General features: G+C 43.5%; 1 protein-coding gene across 3 annotated transcripts in view; it reads right to left on the bottom strand.

Annotated features, from left to right (window-relative positions):
- LOC110160354 (pleckstrin homology domain-containing family A member 7-like) overlaps positions 1–18,438 on the bottom strand; it is a 59,794-nt gene extending 41,356 nt beyond the window's left edge. For 2 of the 3 annotated variants that reach the window (XM_055155278.1, XM_055155279.1), the window contains exons 1-3: positions 18,132–18,438; positions 17,944–18,020; positions 16,994–17,051 (exon numbers count right to left, since the gene is read on the bottom strand). In XM_055155278.1, coding sequence (XP_055011253.1) covers positions 16,994–17,051; positions 17,944–18,020; positions 18,132–18,196 — 200 coding nt within the window. In that variant the 5' untranslated portion in view covers positions 18,197–18,438. Of the gene's footprint in view, positions 1–6,284; positions 6,345–16,993; positions 17,052–17,943; positions 18,021–18,131 lie in introns of those variants that run through there. The other variant, XM_055155280.1, reaches the window with a different exon arrangement.
- Positions 18,439–18,442: the final 4 nt, after the last annotated feature.

Genomic DNA, 18,442 nt, shown 5'->3' with positions numbered 1-18,442 from the left:
CAACTCCAGCATTCTAACATGGCTTAAAGTTCAGAAGAGTCGATTTTGCGTAATATAGACCCTTTAACATGCTGTAATTGGAAACAAGGGGAGGCACAATAATCTTTAATATCTTTAAACTATAAACTAATTAAATAAATGAGAACAGAAAAGTACAATTACTTCTGTCTCTATCACAGTATTCACAACACATTACTCATAACACAGTACTCACAGGGCAGTATTCTCAAGGCAGTATCCACAAAGCAGTACTCACATCGCAGTACTCACAAGGCAGTATGCACAACGCAGTATTCACGTCACAGTACTCACGTCACAGTACTCACGTCACAGTACTCACAAGGAAGTATTCGCAACGCAGAACTCCACCTGTCCCTGTCCCGTGTACTTCATGTACTTCAAAATACCTTGTGTACTACAGTGTACTACAGCCCTGTACTATGGAGTTCACCGAGTACTGTAGACGCTTATAGACACTGGAACTGTTACACAAATATCACACGAGAGAGAGGGAGAGAGAGAGAGAGAGAGAGAGAGGAGAGAGAGAGGAGAGAGAGATGAAAGGAGTGAGGGATGAAAAGGAAAGAGGGAGAGAGAGAGAATGAGAAAGAGAGAAGGAAAGAGAGGGATAGATATAAGAGAGAGAAGGAGAGAAAGGGAGAGGGAAGAAAGACAAGAGTTGGGGGTGGGGGGTGAGAAGGCGAGAGAGAAAAGAGAGAGAGAGGGGGAGGAAAGAAGTTAGAAGGAAAGAAGGAAAGCAAGAGAGAGGGAGAGAGAGAGAGAGACAAAGGAGAAGGAAAGAGAGAAAGATGGCAAACATACTCGCACAACCACAAAGAGAGAGCTGTGCAAACATATGCTCGCACGACCGCTATATGTATTACATGTCGGTCTGAGAATGTTTATTTGTAGCACTGGAGTCTAAAGAATAGTCTGTGCACCGATTAATTGACTAAAGGCATTTTTGTGCACCGATTAATCGATTACAAGTGGGTGGGACTTAGAACAGACAAAAGTTATAAAAAAAATTTTTAGGATCTTGTGCAAAAACAATTAAACAGAACAGAGAAGTACTATAATAAACAGCATCTTTATACTCTCAAAATCCAGGTAAACTAGGACTGAACCAGGTCTAACCCAGGACTAAACCAGGACTGAACCAGGACTAAACTAGGACTGAACCAGGACCAAAGCAGGACTGAACCAGGTACCAGTTTAGCCCTGGTTTAGCCCTGCTTTGGTCCTGGTTTAGTCCTGGTTCACAGAGACCAGACCAGATCAGGACCAGAACCTGCTCAAATGAGTATCTCGTAGTAGTAGTTATAAGTAATAATAGTATAGTAGTAGTAGTGTGTCAGATGCAGTAGTAAAATCTTTTGGCAGCCTTTCCATATGGACAGATTTGTTGTTCTGAGTCAGAGGAAAAGTAAATCCACAAATTCATCAGAGAGAGAGGACAAGAAAGCGGGGGAGAGGAAAGGAGGAGAGAGAAGAGATGGAGAGGAGACAAAGAGGAGAGAGCAGTGTTCCTTATGTAACACACTCAAAATTGTAATATCAGACTCAGAGGTGAGAGACATATGAAGGTTCAGTCCCTGTGTGAGATGCCCTCCCTGTGTCTCCATGGGGTCTTACTGCAAGAGATTCTACATTTGCAACCAGACTATCCAGTTTTGTCATTCATTCATTGACCTAAAGGTTTGTGGTTTGAAGCCTGTTTGTGGCATTACACTAGCCCTTTGGCAATACGCTTCACCTGCTCTGTATATATCATGGGACTCTCTGTTCTAAAGGTTTACACTCTTTCACATTCAGACCAGGATCATAACCTGTTTACAGCAGGTCCCTGGTCTCTCCTCTGCAGGCCGGATTAGACCAGGATCATAACCAGTCTATAAGAGGGCCCTGGACCTCTCCTCTGTCAAACCAAACCAGACCAGGATAGCAACCAGTCTACGGCAGGTCTCTGGTCTCTTTGTCAACATGATGCACCGATCCAGGTTTTTCAGTTTCAGTGTCGATAACTATAGAGGGATTATCAGACTATGTTACTCCGCACTCTACTGCACATGTCGGTGGTAGACAGTGCCACTGTCCTGCCTGGTATCATGCCAGTGTCTTGTAGGATTTCAGCAGATATGAATGGATGCCCAACTACTGAAGTTTGAGCCATTTTTTCTCGCTATTTACGCACTCACCTGCATTTAAAGCATATGGGTCATTAAGACGTATCCCACTCACTAATGTTAATTTAGCATCATAATCTATTTTATCACACAGTGATTAACTGTTTTAGTGTGCTGACCACAGCGCTAGCTAGTGTTGCAACTTCATGTTAACTGCACAGACAGCGGTGCTTTCTGCAGTCAGGCTGGGCACACATCCGCTGTGTTGAAATATACGTCTATACTACTATATGTCTTTATCTGTATCTGCCACAATCTAATACAGTATTAACCAATACCAGTTAGAGACTGAAAATGGCATGTTTTTTCTCTCAAAATACAGTTAACTAATTACAAAATGGATCTGACTGTGTCATGTAACAGTTATGTATCCTGCAAGTAACTACTGAACAGCTTTGTATGAGTAACTACAGATCAGCAAATACAAAGTTCACACATCACGAGACATCCTGGGTCAACATGAGTCCGTTAAGACTCCAACCAGGATAGCAACTGAACCGATATCATGGAACCGATACCCGATAGTACAAATTTTCCTGGATCGGCATGATATTCAATGCCAGTATGGTGTCAGTGCATTCCTAGACTGTTCCAGGCCAGAATCATAAGAGGTCCCTGGTCTCCTCTGTCAAACTGGGCCACACCAGATTCATAAGCAGTCTAGAGCAGGTCTCTGTTTGATCAGATCCAGACCTCCTGTGAAGTGTCTTGCTCGGGGACACAACAACAGTCTGTTCAGAGATGGGCTTTGAACCCTGAACTCTTCCTCCTCACTTCTCTGAGGACCTGCTTTAGACCTGTTATAATCCTGGTCTGGTCCTGTCCAGTCTGACAGAGGAGAGACCAGGGACTTCCCGTAAACCAGTTATGATCCCGGTTTCTATTAAATATTGACTTTAAGTTCAGTTTTTCTAGATTTTGTGCAAATATTTGAGACTTCTGTTTATCCCGAGACTGTTTGAATAAATGTGTCAACCTTAACATCACATTGTTAGTACTACTGCTATAAGTACTACCACTGCTATAACTACTACTACTACTACTACTACGACTACTACCTGCACCACTCTCAGACTCAAATGTCTCTGTTTATGAAACCTTTTACTGAAGTCCTCAGTTGACACGCAAAAGAGAAGCTTAAAAATCTGAGTTATAAAAATACTCTTTTGCAGGTGCAGAGACGCAGGTGGGTTCAACTGGAACAAGCACCAAACAGGAAAGAGCGGGTTTAAAGCTGTACTACAGAACATTGTTTTATCTGAAATTTTCTCAGAACGGCATTAAACTCATAAATCTGGTATTATTGTCTGTTTTCATTGCTGAAAGATGCACATCACCCGCTTGTTGTCATGGATATAGATAAGTTTAATGCCATACTGTGTAACATTCCTATGCAATCGGGAATTGGCTCCTAATACCTCACCATGGTTTTATGATAAATATTGTGATTTAAAATGGCTAAATAATCCATGATGGTCCACAGGTGTCACAGATTATAATTATATAGCAGACACACGCAAAACAGGAGGGTGTTTTACTTCTTTCTAATATTAACCTGCTAACACATAACATATATAGATCACCATGTTACCATTTATTCTTTTGAATGTATTATGTATTATGTATTATGTATTATGTATTAACATGTTTCAGAAGTTTCACTTGCATACTGCTAATGAAACTACTGCATCACATCAGCTTTGTCATGTTGCTGTGTACAGTTTTGGATCATGTTTTTGTATACTTATGGAGGCTTGTGGGCGGAGCCTTGTATAGACTTGCACTGCTAACCATAAAGAGGGTTCAAACAGAGCCCGAGAGAGGTCGCTAGATTACTCAAACATGCATCATGGATGACATGTAAAACCTCTTCAGTGCAGTACTGGGAACAGCAAAGATACTGCGCAGAACTCTCAAGCTCCCAGGCCTCTGGTAGAGAACCCGAGCTGAATGAGGGTGAGAGAGACCTACCACCGTGGAAGGTGAGAAACACATTTTATATATATATATATATATATATATATATATATATATATATATATATATATATATATATACATGTGAGTTTTGCATATCCCTCTCTCTAAGCTAACATTTGTGCTTGCTCATAAAAGCAGGCCTGACACGTCCATGTTTACACAAGAGTCTTGAGATTCAGGAGCTAATGACAAAACACTAAAGCCTGGATCCTGTCCATGTGACAGGATCCAGGCTTTAGTAAACAAAACTCAACATCCTAACTAACACTGTTAGCGTGTTCATGCTCCTGAGAACATGGAACCCTGGGACAGCTTTAGTAAAAGGTTTCAAAGAGACAGTCTGAGACTTGTAGTAGTAGTAGTAGTATAGTAGTAGTACTAGTGTCAACTGTTAGTACTACTGCTAATTTTATTCAAATAGTCTCAAAAAACAAAAGTCTCAAATATTTGCACTCTCCACTGTCAGACCAGACCAGGATCATAACCAGTCTACAGCAGGTCCCTGTCAGTCAGATCTCCCAGAGGACACTGCTCTGAGACAAGAGCTGCCCTGGGGCAATCTAATGCGCTCAGGCTGTCAATCACACATGCACGCTCTCACATGCCCACTCATATACACATGCACACTCATACATGCTCATATACACATGCACGCTCTCACATGCACACTCATATACACACTAACCTTAACCAAAAGCCTAACCTTAACTCTAACCATAAAGGACCCATATGATGATATTTTCCAATCTGTGTTATAATGTTGTTTTCTCATCACAAACATACCTGTTACCCTGCATATTTACACTGAGTTCTTCTTTCTAACAGAAAACACTCTGTTTCACCTTGTGATGTCATGAGGTAATACAGGATGTGATCCGCTGTGTTCCGCATTCACCTTCACTAAAATCAGTTGGATGCTTTCAACCATGGAACTATCAATCTCTATTGAACTAAAGGTAAAAGGAACTTGAAAACTACCATTACATGACATCAAAAGGTGGAACAGAGCATTTTGAGCTTTGGAGATGTAGACAGACTAATAATAAAGGATTACTCATACATGTGTGAATGAAACAAAACACAAATCCAGGTATGTTTTTGATGAGGTAACAACATTCTAACATGTCTTAAAGCTCACAAGAGTCAATTATGTGTAATATGGGCCCTACACCTAAACCCTTTTAATGTTTGTATGCCAGCGTTCTAAAGCCTAGACCAGGTCTAATCCTAGACTAAACCCAGACTACTCCAGGTCTAATCTAGGGCTAACCAGGTCTAAAACTAGACCATATAATTTCCACTGTAGTTTAAACAGAAATGAGCCAAAGGAGAACAGAAAAGTTGAACTGTAAATGAGGCAAACCCATAAACAGAAAAGCTCCAAGTACCACCTAAAGCAGCTGTACCACAGACTGAGAAACACTGGCCTATAAAAATGATTAACATCATGGACCTGTTTTTGCCCCATAACAGAGTCCCCATAAAGTGAGTGTGCACAGAGTTTAGTCCTCACAGTGTGTTGAATACACAACCATACACACCGTACAAACATGACAGCAGCGCGCTCCACACCACACAAACAACTAAAATAATGTATAACTTAAAACTTATTTTACGGAAAATTGGCTCTTGTGAGCTTTAAGTCATGGTATAATGTTTATACCTCCTTAACATACTTGGAGTTGTGTTTTGTTTCAATCAAAGTTTGCATAATCCTTTAAAATACAAGTCTGTCTACATCTCCAAACCTCAGAATGCATTTTTCCACCTTGTGATGTCATGAAGCTGTAGGTTTACCTTTAGGTCAGTAAAGACTGGCAATTCCAGGGCTGAAATGATACAAATGATTCTGTTGAGGGTGTATGGAGTTTCAAAACACAGCGGAGAACTTCCTGTGTTAGCACATGACATCACAAGGTGGAACAGAGTGTTTTCTGTTTGAGAGACAAACTCAGCCTAAATATGCAGGGTTTGTGTGTTAAACATGTGTGAATGAAACAAAACACAACTCCGGGTATGTTTGTGATGAGAAAACAACACTAAAAAAGTAGCTCAGTAAACAGCATAATATGGGCAATTTATAGAGTGGAGTCAGAGGGTTAGATTCTGTAGGACTCACCTTCAACTTCAAAGTTAATTCCAAATTAAAGCAATAGAGCTGCAGTCGGAGTGAAAGTGACACGAGGGTGGGACTTTAGGAGGTTTAGTCCAATTATTTAAACAGAAACAGAAGAAAGGTGGGCTCTAGACAGACCTCAGCCAATCTTTAACAGCCTGAGGGTCAAACGCTGAGCTCTGATTAGCTCAGATCCAGGTTAATGCGAGTTAATGATCGACGATGAGTTTGCCCAAAGGCACGTAAACAGACAGAGGAATGTTCTGAGGAAAGAATAAAGTGTGGGGACAGAACCAGTAATCTCCAGGTGAGAGGGAGAGCTTAGCCACTGTGACACCAGGAGCCAGGATTGTGAGCAAGACCTATCTGGACCCTGAGATCTGGTTATGATCCTGGTCTTGTTATTTTCAACTGGTGCAGAGTCCTTGATTTCAACCTAAGGCTCAAATGATTCAACAGAAAATGAATAAATAAAACAGCAAGAAAGAATCAGGACTGAGTCAGGACTAAAGCAGGATGAAACCAGGTCTAAACGAGGACTAAACCAGGAATAAACCGGGACTGAACCAGGTCTAAACCAGGACTAAACCAGAAGCAAACCAGGACTAAACCATGTCTAAACCACAGCTAAACCAGGACTGAACCAGGTCTAGACCAGGACTGAACCAACCAGGAATAAACTAGGACTAAACCAGAGCTAAACCAGGTCTAAACCAGGACTAAACCAGGTGTAAACCAGGACTAAACCAGGTCTAAACCAGGACTAAACCAGAACTAAACCAAAACTAAATCCGGACTCTATCAGGTCCAGACTGATAGACCTGTGTGAGTCACTGTGAGTCATCCTGATGCTGAAACAGAGAAGAATGGAGAGAAACAAAAAAGAGAGAGGGGGGGAGATAGACAGAGAGAAGGAGGAAGGGAGGGAGGGACAGGTAGCTATAGAGACAGATGTGAAAAAGAGAGTGGGGAGACAGAAGAGGAGAGAGGGAGCAAGGGAGCGAGGGACAATCACAGACAGACACATGTGGAGAGGTGAGAGAGGAGGAGAGGAAACAGAAAAAGAGGAGAGGGGAGAGGGGGAGGGAGAGACACATGTGGAGAGGTGTGCGATAAATGGAGATAGAGTGAGAGAGTGGACTCAGAACAATAGGAGAGGAAAGAGGGAGTGAAGACAGAGGAGGAAGGGAGGGAGAAACAGGTGGCAGACACAGACAGATGTGGAGGGGTGAGACAGAGGAGGACACAGAAAGAGGAGAGAGAGGGACAGAGGGACAGGTACAAACACGTGGAGAGGACAGACAGAGAGAGTGAGTGGAAAAAGGAAAAAGAGGAGAGGAGGGGGGAGTGAGGACAGGGGAGAAGGAAGAGAGAGATGGACAGGTAGCCATAGAGACAGATGTGGAGAGGTGAGAGAGACAAAGAGTGGGAGGAAAAAGAGGAGAGGAGAGAGAGGGGTGAGGACAGAGATGAGACAGAGAGACTGGGAGGCACAGAAAAAGAGGAGAGGGAGAGAGAGGAGGGGAGAGAGATGGACAGGTAGCCATAGAGACAGATGTGGAGAGGTGAGAGGGGGTGAGGACAGAGAAGAGAGAAGAGAGGGAGGGATGGATATAAAAGGAGGGAGAGGTAGCAGAGACAAACAGATGGAGGGGTGTGTGATAGCGGGAGATAGAGAGAGAGTGAGTGAGTGGGAGGAAACAGAAAAAGAGGAGAGGAAAGAAGGGGTGAGGACAGAGGACACAGGAAAATGAGGGAGGGATAAAAGTGAGGGGGAGAGAGATAGATAGATAGCAGAGACACAGACACATGTGGAGAGGTGAGAGAAAGAGAGTGAGTGGGAGGACAGAAAAAAAGAGGAGAGGGGAGTGAGTGGGAGGGTGACAGGACACAGGTAAAAGAGCGAGAGAGCGAGAGATGGACAGATGTGCGAGGGTGAGTGGGTGGAAGAGAGAGAGCCTGACCACAAATGATGAAAAGTGCAGTTTCTTCCTCAAATAAACGGTTTCCAACAGAATTTCTGAACAATATATTTGAGTTTTGGCATTCTCAAACGTGAAGAAAATGGATGTAAATGTCCAAATATTTTCATGATATTTTGGAGGGACTATAACAAAAATGTAATATGCTACAGTTTCCGTTTAAAAACCTTTAAAAGTTCTGTCGTAATCCAAAGATAGCAGGCATTGTGCTTGTGTCTGACACCCATGAATCATTATAATTTGGAAATTTTAAATCATAATAAAGTACTGAAGCCATCCCACTGCACACTCATCACACACTGAAGATGTCTGCTCCAGCGGGACTCAACATAACAATGTCATCTCCAAGCCCAGTGGCTGTAATACCTGTATAATCCCAAAGACAGACTGTCATTTTGGTCACTACTGGCAGAACTACGTGTTGCACATTGCCTGCGCTTGCACCATGTTTTGTCATCACAATCAGAGCACAACACACAGCCAAACACAGTGTTGATACAGCATGACTGATCCAGCGCTCACAACCAGCCCCAACACAACAAACTTACATCACGAGGCTGCTAACACCACAGCAAGAGGAAGCTCCAGTCACAACACCAACACAAGGCATCTGCTCCAACAGCTCCACCTAAACAAACACTGGAGCAGCTACGTCTAAAACACACACACACAACCCTCAGATACACTTTGACATGAAGATGAACCAGCCATAACTTGCCCTGTTGTTATCATAATAGCAGGAAAAAGGCACCAGAGGAGAGTCCTTGTATAGGTGGGACATAGCTAGCAGGAGGTTGAATCACAATAGGTCAGATGTCAGAAAAACGTTTATGAAGACCAATCACTTAATTTGTGTGCGGTCTCCGCTGCGCCCCAAGGACTCACGTGACAGCTGCAATGTAAAGTCATGGGGAGAAGCACCAGATTAGACGTCAAATGTTCTAATGTGTGCATAGAATAGACATCTGTACATATTTGGGAAATCCGTGCATATTTGGATGTAGTTGAGCATAAAATAAATATTCATAAACTCTTGAATGAGAGAAATGCACACAAAAACACAAAGCACAAAAAATATGTTGAGTATATTTTATCCATCAGATTATGAACTGAAAAGTTACGACATCAAGATTTACAATCACAAAATGAATGATTACAATTATGATTACATTTTCTCCAGTACCATTTCAAATTTACAGACGTGACTTTATTGTTAAAAATATGCCATCACTTCAAGGCATTATTTACTGAGCAGAAAAAACATCAATCAAGATGCCGGACTTTTGCACCGCAAACGGACTAAACCAGGACTAAACCAGGATTAAACCAGGACTAAACCAGGACTGGACCAGGAGGACTATATGTATAATACCAAATATATGTATGTGTGTATGTGTGTGTGTGTGTGTGTGTGTGTGTGTGTGTGTGTGTGTGTGTGTGTGTGTGTGTATGTATATAGTTTGTATACAAACTTTTAAAACTGGACTCTTTCGAGAGTTTACGAATATTTATGGTCAACTATAACCAAATATGCACGGATTTCTCTCATATGCACATGAATATTTCTGAAAGCTTTCTTATTCCATACCATTCAATGCGCTCTGAAAACAACAAAACATCTCTAATTATGTTAAACAAAAATGTAATGTAATGCAATGTAAATGTAATGTAATACTGTAGTTTAGGCCTCTACAAACATGTTGTGAAATGTCCCTGTGTGCCAGAAGCCCTTGTGTGCCAGATGCCCTCCCTCTCTGTTACCTGTGTTTCTCGCAGTAGAAGACTCCACCCACAGGAAACAGGTGAGGGCATGGGTCCTCCTCCTCGCGCCACATTTTCAAACTCTTTATAAACTTTAAACGTTCCAAAGAAAAGTCCGAGTCCATCACACCTGGTCTCTGCGGTAACACACCTGGTCTCCGCAGTAACGTACACCTGGTCTCCGTGGCGACGGCAGGTGACTCACACGCACACCTGGATCAGAGTCTGGAGTCAAACGCCTCAGGTGCAAAATCTGAACATGACTTCATCCAGACAAATACCACTGTGCAAAAGTCCTTGTTTAGTCCTGGTTTAGACCTTGTCTGGTCCTGGTTTAGTCCTAGTTCAATCCTGGTTTAGTATTTCAGTCCTGGTTCAGTCCTGGTTCAGTCCTGGTTCAGTCCTGGTTCAGTCCTGGTTCAGTCCTTGTTTAGTCCTTGTTAAGTCCTGATTTAGTCCTGAATTAGTTCTGGTTTAGTCCTAGTTCACACTGGATTTAGTCCTTCAATCCTGGTTGAGTCTTGGTTTAATCCTTGCTTAGTCCTTGTTTAGTCCTTGTTTAGTCCTTGCTTAGTCCTGGTTTAGTACTGGTTCAGTCCTAGTTCAGTGCTAGTTCAGTCCTGGTTCAGTCCTGGTTCAGTCCTGGTTCAGTCCTGGTTCAATCCTGGTTCAGTCCTGGTTTATTTTGGTCTGATCACTTGTTTTCACATGTCCTAAAACGTCTCGCAGATTTTAAACCAAAACAGAGAAGGCGAATTGTCCCAAAAACGACCCATAAACCAGGCTAAATCCACTTCAGATCCGGCTCAAATCTTGGTTTCGATTTGGGTCCAGTCGAGAATCAAACCAGGACTAAAGAGGGTTTTTTAGATCCATCGTTTGGAAGAAAAAAGAGGAGAGAATCGGAGAGAAGCACGCGGCGTATGGGTCAGACGAGAAGTGAGGAGAACGAAGAGATGTGACAGAGAGAGAGAGCGAGAGAGAGAGGGAGCAGGAGACGAGAGAGAGGAGGAGAGAGAGAGACAGGGGAGAGACAGAGATGGTAAGAGACAGGAAGGGAGAAAAGGAAAGAGGAGAGAAAAGAGATGTGAAAGAGAGAGAGAGAGGGAGAGAAGAGAGAGGGAATAGGGGGCGAGAAAGAGAGAGGGAGGGAGAGTAAGGGAAATGAGCAAGCAAGAAAAAAGAGGAGAGAGGGAGGGAGGAAGAGAGAGAAAGAAGGGAGGGAGGTAGGAAGAAGAGTGAGACGGGAAGAGGAGAGGAGAGAGAGAAATGGAGCCGTCTCTTGATCGTCCCAGAAATGAGAGGAGAGAAAGTGATGCTATTTTTGTCTCATTTTCACTGATTGTCTCTAAAGCTCCAGACCAGAACTAGACCAGAACTAGACCAGGAGTAAACCAGGACTAAACCAAGAGTAAACCTGGACTAAACCAGGACTTAACCAGTGCATAACCAGGGCTTAACCAGGACTAAACTAGAACTAAATCAGGACTAAACCAAAACTAAACTGGGGCTAAACCAGGTCTAAACCAAGTCTAAACCAGGAGCATTCACATCTGGGACAGACTGAAATCTGAACTTTAAACTAATACAAGAATCCCATGCCTTTCAAAACATGTTTGTAGAGATCTAAACTACAAATTTAACAACTTTAAAACAAAACAACACTCCACAACACAGGAATTGCATATGACATTTCCAAACATGTTTATAAAACTCTAAACTACAGAAACAACAAGATAATGGGTCAACAGGTGGTTCTATTCCATTGCATGTCTGTCCTTGAGCAAGACACTTCTCCTGTGTAATCATCAGAGTTGGGGACTTGCAAATCGTGACTTGGACTCAAATCTGACTTGAATCACTATTTTTAGGACTTGAGACTTGACTTGATAAAATAGACTAAGACTTGGGACTTGACTTGGACTTGAAGGTCAGTGACTTGGGACCTGACTTGGACTTGAGGCCTGTGACTTGAGAAGACTTGACATGTTTTTTGAAAATACTTTTCTCTTTTCATACACATGATTCATTTTACAGGAACAAACTGGAGATTGTCCCTCCCACTTGTCTGTTTTTTACTTTTTGCAACTGACCATAATGATTCGTATTAAGATCTTGACAAGACATTTTTTAAAATTAAAGTACTTTTTAAGTATAATTTAGTTTAAAAGTCATAAAATTTTAAAAATTTAAGCTGTATTTGGTACTTTGGTTTAAAGACTTGAAATTACTTGGAGCTCAAAGCAGACGACTTGGACTTGACTTGGACTTATGGGCCAGTAACTCCAGATTTGACTTGGACTTGCCTGTCGTTGATTTGGGACTTGACTCGGACTTGAGGTCAAAGACTTGAGATTTAATTGAGACTTGCAAAACAACGACTTGGTTACATCTCTGGTAAAACCATGAACTAGTGTTGCGTCGATACTAAAAATTCAAACTTGATTTTGATATTAAGGAATCAAACTTGATACTCAAAACTGATTCCGATACTATGATGATAATAATAACAACACTTTTTCTTTAGACAACAGAATGTAATTTTCAATATTAAATGGTAGTACTTTCTTTTATATTCCCATTTGGCCTTATATCTGTGTAATCCCTCAGTGGTCCAGGTAGGTTCCATAGTGGTCCATGGGCATATACTAGTCTATGTGCTCTAATACTTGTTCTGATACAGCTCAAGATCATTCAAAAGCTATTCAGGAAAGGTTTGGTTACATCCTGTGAATGTGACTTTCTTAGTATTGATACCTGCTCAAATGAGTGTCTAGTTTCGGTACTAGTTTCAGTATTGATTAGTGTCTGATTTTCAATACTTTTGACAAGAGTATTCTAATGTGAACCATCAGCTTCAGTGAAAACAACCAAAGAACAGTCCACAAAATGCAGTTCCAAAAGTCACTCAGCCAAACACCATCAAATATTTACACACATCGATCCAGTTTGGAGCCAAAGTTTTCAAAGTCTGCAATAAAATAAATAAATGTTGCAATAACAAAGTTTTTCGTCTATGTTCAAATCTGTAAATCCCCAAAAGTCAAATCCACAAATGCTTTTCCCTCGTTTTACTCAGTGACAAGATCTACACCTGGAAGGGCAACTGACACACCACAACATCTGGGAGGGCATCTGACACACCACAACATCTGGGAGGGCATCTGACACACCACAACATCTGGGAGGGCATCTGACACGCCACAACATTTGGGAGGGCATCTGACACACCACAACATCTGGGAGGGCATCTGACACACCACAACATCTGGGAGGGCATCTGACACGCCACAACATCTGGGAGGGCATCTGACACGCCACAACATTTGGGAGGGCATCTGACACACCACAACATCTGGGAGGGCATCTGACACACCACAACATCTGGGAGGGCATCTGACACACCACAACATCTGGGAGGGCATCTGACACACCACAACATCTGGGAGGGCATCTGACACACCACAACATCTGGGAGGGCATCTGACACACCACAACATCTGGGAGGGCATCTGACACACCACAACATCTGGGAGGGCATCTGACACGCCACAACATCTGGGAGGCATCTGACACGCACAACATCTGGAGGGCATCTGACACGCCACACATTTGGGAGGGCATCTGACACACCACAACATCTGGAGGGCATCTGACACACACACAACTGACACACCACAACATCTGGGAGGCATCTGACACACCACAACATCTGGGAGGGCATCTTACACGCCACAACATTTGGGAGGGCATCTGACACACCACAACACATCTGGGAGGGCATCTGACACGCCACAACATCTGGGAGGGCATCTGACACGCCACAACATCTGGGAGGGCATCTTACACGCCACAACATCTGGGAGGGCATCTGACACGTCACAACATCTGGGAGGGCATCTTACACGCCACAACATCTGGGAGGGCATCTGACACGTCACAACATTTGGGAGGGCATCTGACACATCACAACGTTTGGGAGGGCATCTGACACGCCACAACGTTTGGGAGGGCATCTGACACGTCACAACGTTTGGGAGGGCATCTGACACGTCACAACATTTGGGAGGGCATCTGACACGCCACAACATTTGGGAGGGCATCTGACACGTCACAACATTTGGGAGGGCATCTGACACGCCACAACATTTGGGAGGGCATCTGACACGTCACAACATTTGGGAGGGCATCTGACACATCACAACGTTTGGGAGGGCATCTGACACGCCACAACGTTTGGGAGGGCATCTGACACGTCACAACATTTGGGAGGGCATCTGACACGCCACAACATTTGGGAGGGCATCTGACACGCCACAACATTTGGGAGGGCATCTGACACGTCACAACATTTGGGAGGGCATCTGACACCACAACATTTGGGAGGGCATCTGACACGTCACAACATTTGGGAGGGCATCTGACACGGCACAACATTTGGGAGGGCATCTGACACGTCACAACATCTGGGAGGGCATCACACAGAAGCTTAGTCTTACCAGTCTGTGATGTCCCAGGTGAGGAGTTGGTCCTGGTTTAGTCTGGTTATGATCCGGGTTTTCGGCCGGAGTGGAGGGAGACAGCTGCTCCACTGACCCATCTCTTGGCTGAGTCCAGATTTATCCCTGATTTAGTCCTGGTTTAGTCTGGGTTTAGTCCTGGTTTAGTCCTGGTTCAGTCCTGGTACAGTCCTGGTTTCGCCCTGGTTCTGGTTCAGAGGCGTGTCTCAGTCCCACGTCTCAGAACAGAACAAAGCTCTCTTGTTAACTTAAAAGATTCTTTGTCCCATAGTTCCACAATATGTGTGTCAGATGTCCTCCCATCCTCCTGTACCCCTGTGCGTCAGATGTCCTCCCATCCTCCTGTACCCCTGTGCGTCAAATGCTGAACATATTTTTTAATTCTGTTTTATGAAAATACTCAATAAAGGCATGAATTATGTAAAACTCTCTGAGCCACAGAGAGACAGAGAGAAACATAAGCAGAGATAGATATATTGCATATATAGGGGAGGAGGAAAAAAGAGGGAGAGAGAGTGAGAGAGGGAGAGGGAAAGGAAAGGAAAGGGAGGAACAGATGCACAGAGAGAGGAGAAGAAAGAAGAGAAAAGAAAGAGGGGGAGTGGGAGTAGAAGGGAGAGGAGAGGAAAAAGAAAAACAGATGCAGAGGGAGGGATAAGAAAACAGTGGAGAGAGAGATGGAGGAGGTAAACGGAAGACCAGAGGATACGAAAAGAAATAGAAAGGAGAAAGAGAGAGAGGACAGAAAAGAGGGGGAAAGAAGGAGAGAGTAAGGAGAGAGAGGATAAGAGTGAAAGAGAGTGAAAAGAAGAGAGGGAGCGATCAGAAACTGAGAGAGTGGACAAAGAGGAAAGCGCGATAAAAGGAGAGAGGGGAGAGAAGAGACAGGGAAAAACAGAGGACACAGAGGGAAGAGAAAGAGAAGGAGAAAAAACAGTGAAGAGGGAGAAGCAAGAGAGAAAGAGAGGTAACAGGGATAATCAGACATGTTTTTATAAGGGAGGGATGGGGGGGGCAAAATGATGGAGAGAGGGATAAAGGGGAGACGGGGAGAGAAAGGAGGGAAGTAGTAAAAGAAAAAAATATAAAAAAAGAAAAGGAGAGAAAGGCTGAGAGACAAAGGAGGGGTGAGAGAAACAAGGAGAGGAGAAGAGAGCACAGAGAGACAAAAGGGGAGAAAGAGTGATAAAAGGATGGAAGGATAGAGAAGAGAGGGAGAGAACTAAAAAGAGAAAAGTCAGGGAGAGAGAAAGGAGAGAAACAGAGAGATCAAAGAGGAGAAGAGGGAGAGAGGAGGGAAAGGATAAAGGCACAGTAGAGGAGAGGAGAGGGAGGCTCAGGTGTGGGCAGTCGTTGCCATGGCAGCAGTCTCAGGTAAACAGGAAGAACACAAAGCGCTTTCATGTCAGGTCAAAGGTCACTGAGCAGAGGTCTCTACTGAGCATGTGCAGAAGTGTTTAACAAGGTTCAAAAGCCAGAAGGTTTAACAACTGAAACAGGGTTTTAATAATACTTTCATTACAAAATACAAAATCTTCAGCTAACTCAATCACCGATTAATCAACTAAACAAGCTAATGATTTATCACTTTTTTTTCAATTTTAAACCATTTCTTATTTTTCCACTTACGCTGGAGATGCTTTCTGTCGTCACAACCTTCAGGGCAAACAGTTAGTTTTTTAAATACAAATATGAGTCAAGGAAAAGTGAATGAGCTAAAAATGTCAGAAAGAAAAGAGAACCAGAACGGAACTTGAACTAAACCAGGACTAAAACCAGGTCTAACTCGTAACTGTCTGTTGCAGATTTGACTTTAATGATGGGCTTGTGTCTCAGTAATAAAAGGTTTGATTCTCGACAAACATGAGTCAGAGAGGGAAGGGGGGAGGGGGCATATTATACTTTTTGGGGTATTTAGCATTAAACCTGATTGTTATTCATTATAAACCTCAATATTGATCTAAAATAAAGAGCAGAAGTGACAGGACAGGCCCGCCTCTTCTCCATCAGACCAGCATTTTTTGGGCCCAGTAGATCATAGGCAGTAATAATCTGTGCAATGCCTCAGTGGTCCAGGTAGGATCCATACCAAAAGAAAAAAATTATTCTGGACAAATGTTTTGACGACTATCATCACAATGCCATGACAGTGCATTCTGACAGACCTAAGTGAATGCTCCAATGTTCCCCTGCTTCAAATACTGTGTGCAGGGATAGGGGGTAGGTGAAAACAGATTTTTAGAGCACTTGAGCATCAACTGCATGACAATAAAAGATTACTCAAATATCAGGAAGCGATCAAATATAACTCTGCTTCAGATCATGAGGAATAAACACTGTTAGAACAGGGTTAAAACTGTTATTAGTCCATTTGACAGAATACATCCTATAACCAGTACTATTCCTAGTAGTAGTAATAGTAGTAGTAGTAGTCAAGTATAGTACTCACTCAATGAAGTAGCTTGCTCCCTCCGAAGTGAAGCCCTCCTCCCAGCCTCGAGGCAGGTCTGAAACAAAACAAATATCAGAAAGTACTTTTAAATGGTACTTAGCATTTGACAAATACTAAGGCTACAATAACCATAAAAATACAATATAAAACAATAACTGCTGCTACTACTCAAATTACTACTACTACAACCACAATTACTACTAGTGCACCTACTATTACTTATACTGTAACTACTACTACTGCAACTACTATTACTATACTATTACTACTACTGCAACTACTATTACTATACTATTACTACTACTGCAACTACTATTACTATGATATTACTACTACTGCAACTACTATTACTGCAACTACAACTACTGTGAACCTATTATTATTGCAACTAGTATTGCTATTGTTATTACTACCATTATAACATAGGAAAAAGGAGCTAGGAGACAGGAGCGAGGAGACAGGGGTAAGAAGATAGGAGCTAGAAGACAGGAGTGAGGAGACAGAAGCGAGGAGACAAGAGCAGGTGAGGGAGCAGTTGGTTAATCCCGTATTATTCACACGAGTGAACTGTAATCTGTGTTTGAGTGTCACTTTAACTAAAGGAACTGGGAGACAAGTCAGGAAACAAGTGAGGGGACAAGTGAAGAGCTAGACCAGGACTAAACCAGGACTAAACCAGAACTACACGAAGACTAAACCAGGTCTTACACAGGACTAAACCAGGACTACTCCAGGACTGAATCAGGACTAAACCAGAACTAAACCAAGATTAAACCAGGTTCTACACAGGACTAAACCAGAACTACTCCAGGAATATCTCAGGACTACTCCAAGACTAAACCACGAGTTTTACAGGAGGATTACATCCTGTCCCCGGTCTTGGTCGTGTCCTCCCGAGCCCAGAGACCCCTAGGTTTTGCAGGGTACTGTCCGGGCTGAGGACTCACCTGAGCGGATCATGTGTCCGGAGTTGACCGGGAGCCCGGTCCGCGGGTGGAGCCAGGTGGTGGTCCGCGTGCGGTCACTGAAAACAACAAACACCTGTTACACCGGGGCCTCGGGGGCGCGCAGGAGGCGGGGGCGCGCACGGTAACGGAGGAACCGGCGGGAAACGGCGGGAAGCTGTGGGACTCACCTGATGAAGAAGACCCGACCATCCGCGCGCACGCCATAAGCCCAGTGCTTTGGCAGGTCCGCCATGATCCAGAGTGCACGGGAGCGAGCACAGGCGCGCTCACGGTTCACAGGGACACGGAACTGGGATGAGCCGGACTATCCAGGGACTAAACCTGTACTAGACCCGGTCTAAAGCCGGTCTAAACCGGGTCTAAACCTGGACTAAAGCTATGGACCTGGTCCATGGCTCAGTCTAGTTACTCCATGCGCGCTGTCGCTCTGCCGCTCCGCCGCGTCCCTCCGCGTCCTGCCGCTCCACTCGGAGATCCC

The sequence above is a fragment of the Boleophthalmus pectinirostris genome, unplaced genomic scaffold (genome assembly GCF_026225935.1).
Source record: "Boleophthalmus pectinirostris isolate CB_2022bp ecotype Guang Dong unplaced genomic scaffold, ASM2622593v1 HiC_scaffold_2, whole genome shotgun sequence".
Classification (NCBI taxonomy): domain Eukaryota; kingdom Metazoa; phylum Chordata; class Actinopteri; order Gobiiformes; family Gobiidae; genus Boleophthalmus; species Boleophthalmus pectinirostris.
This window is presented reverse-complemented; position numbering and strand designations above follow the sequence as displayed.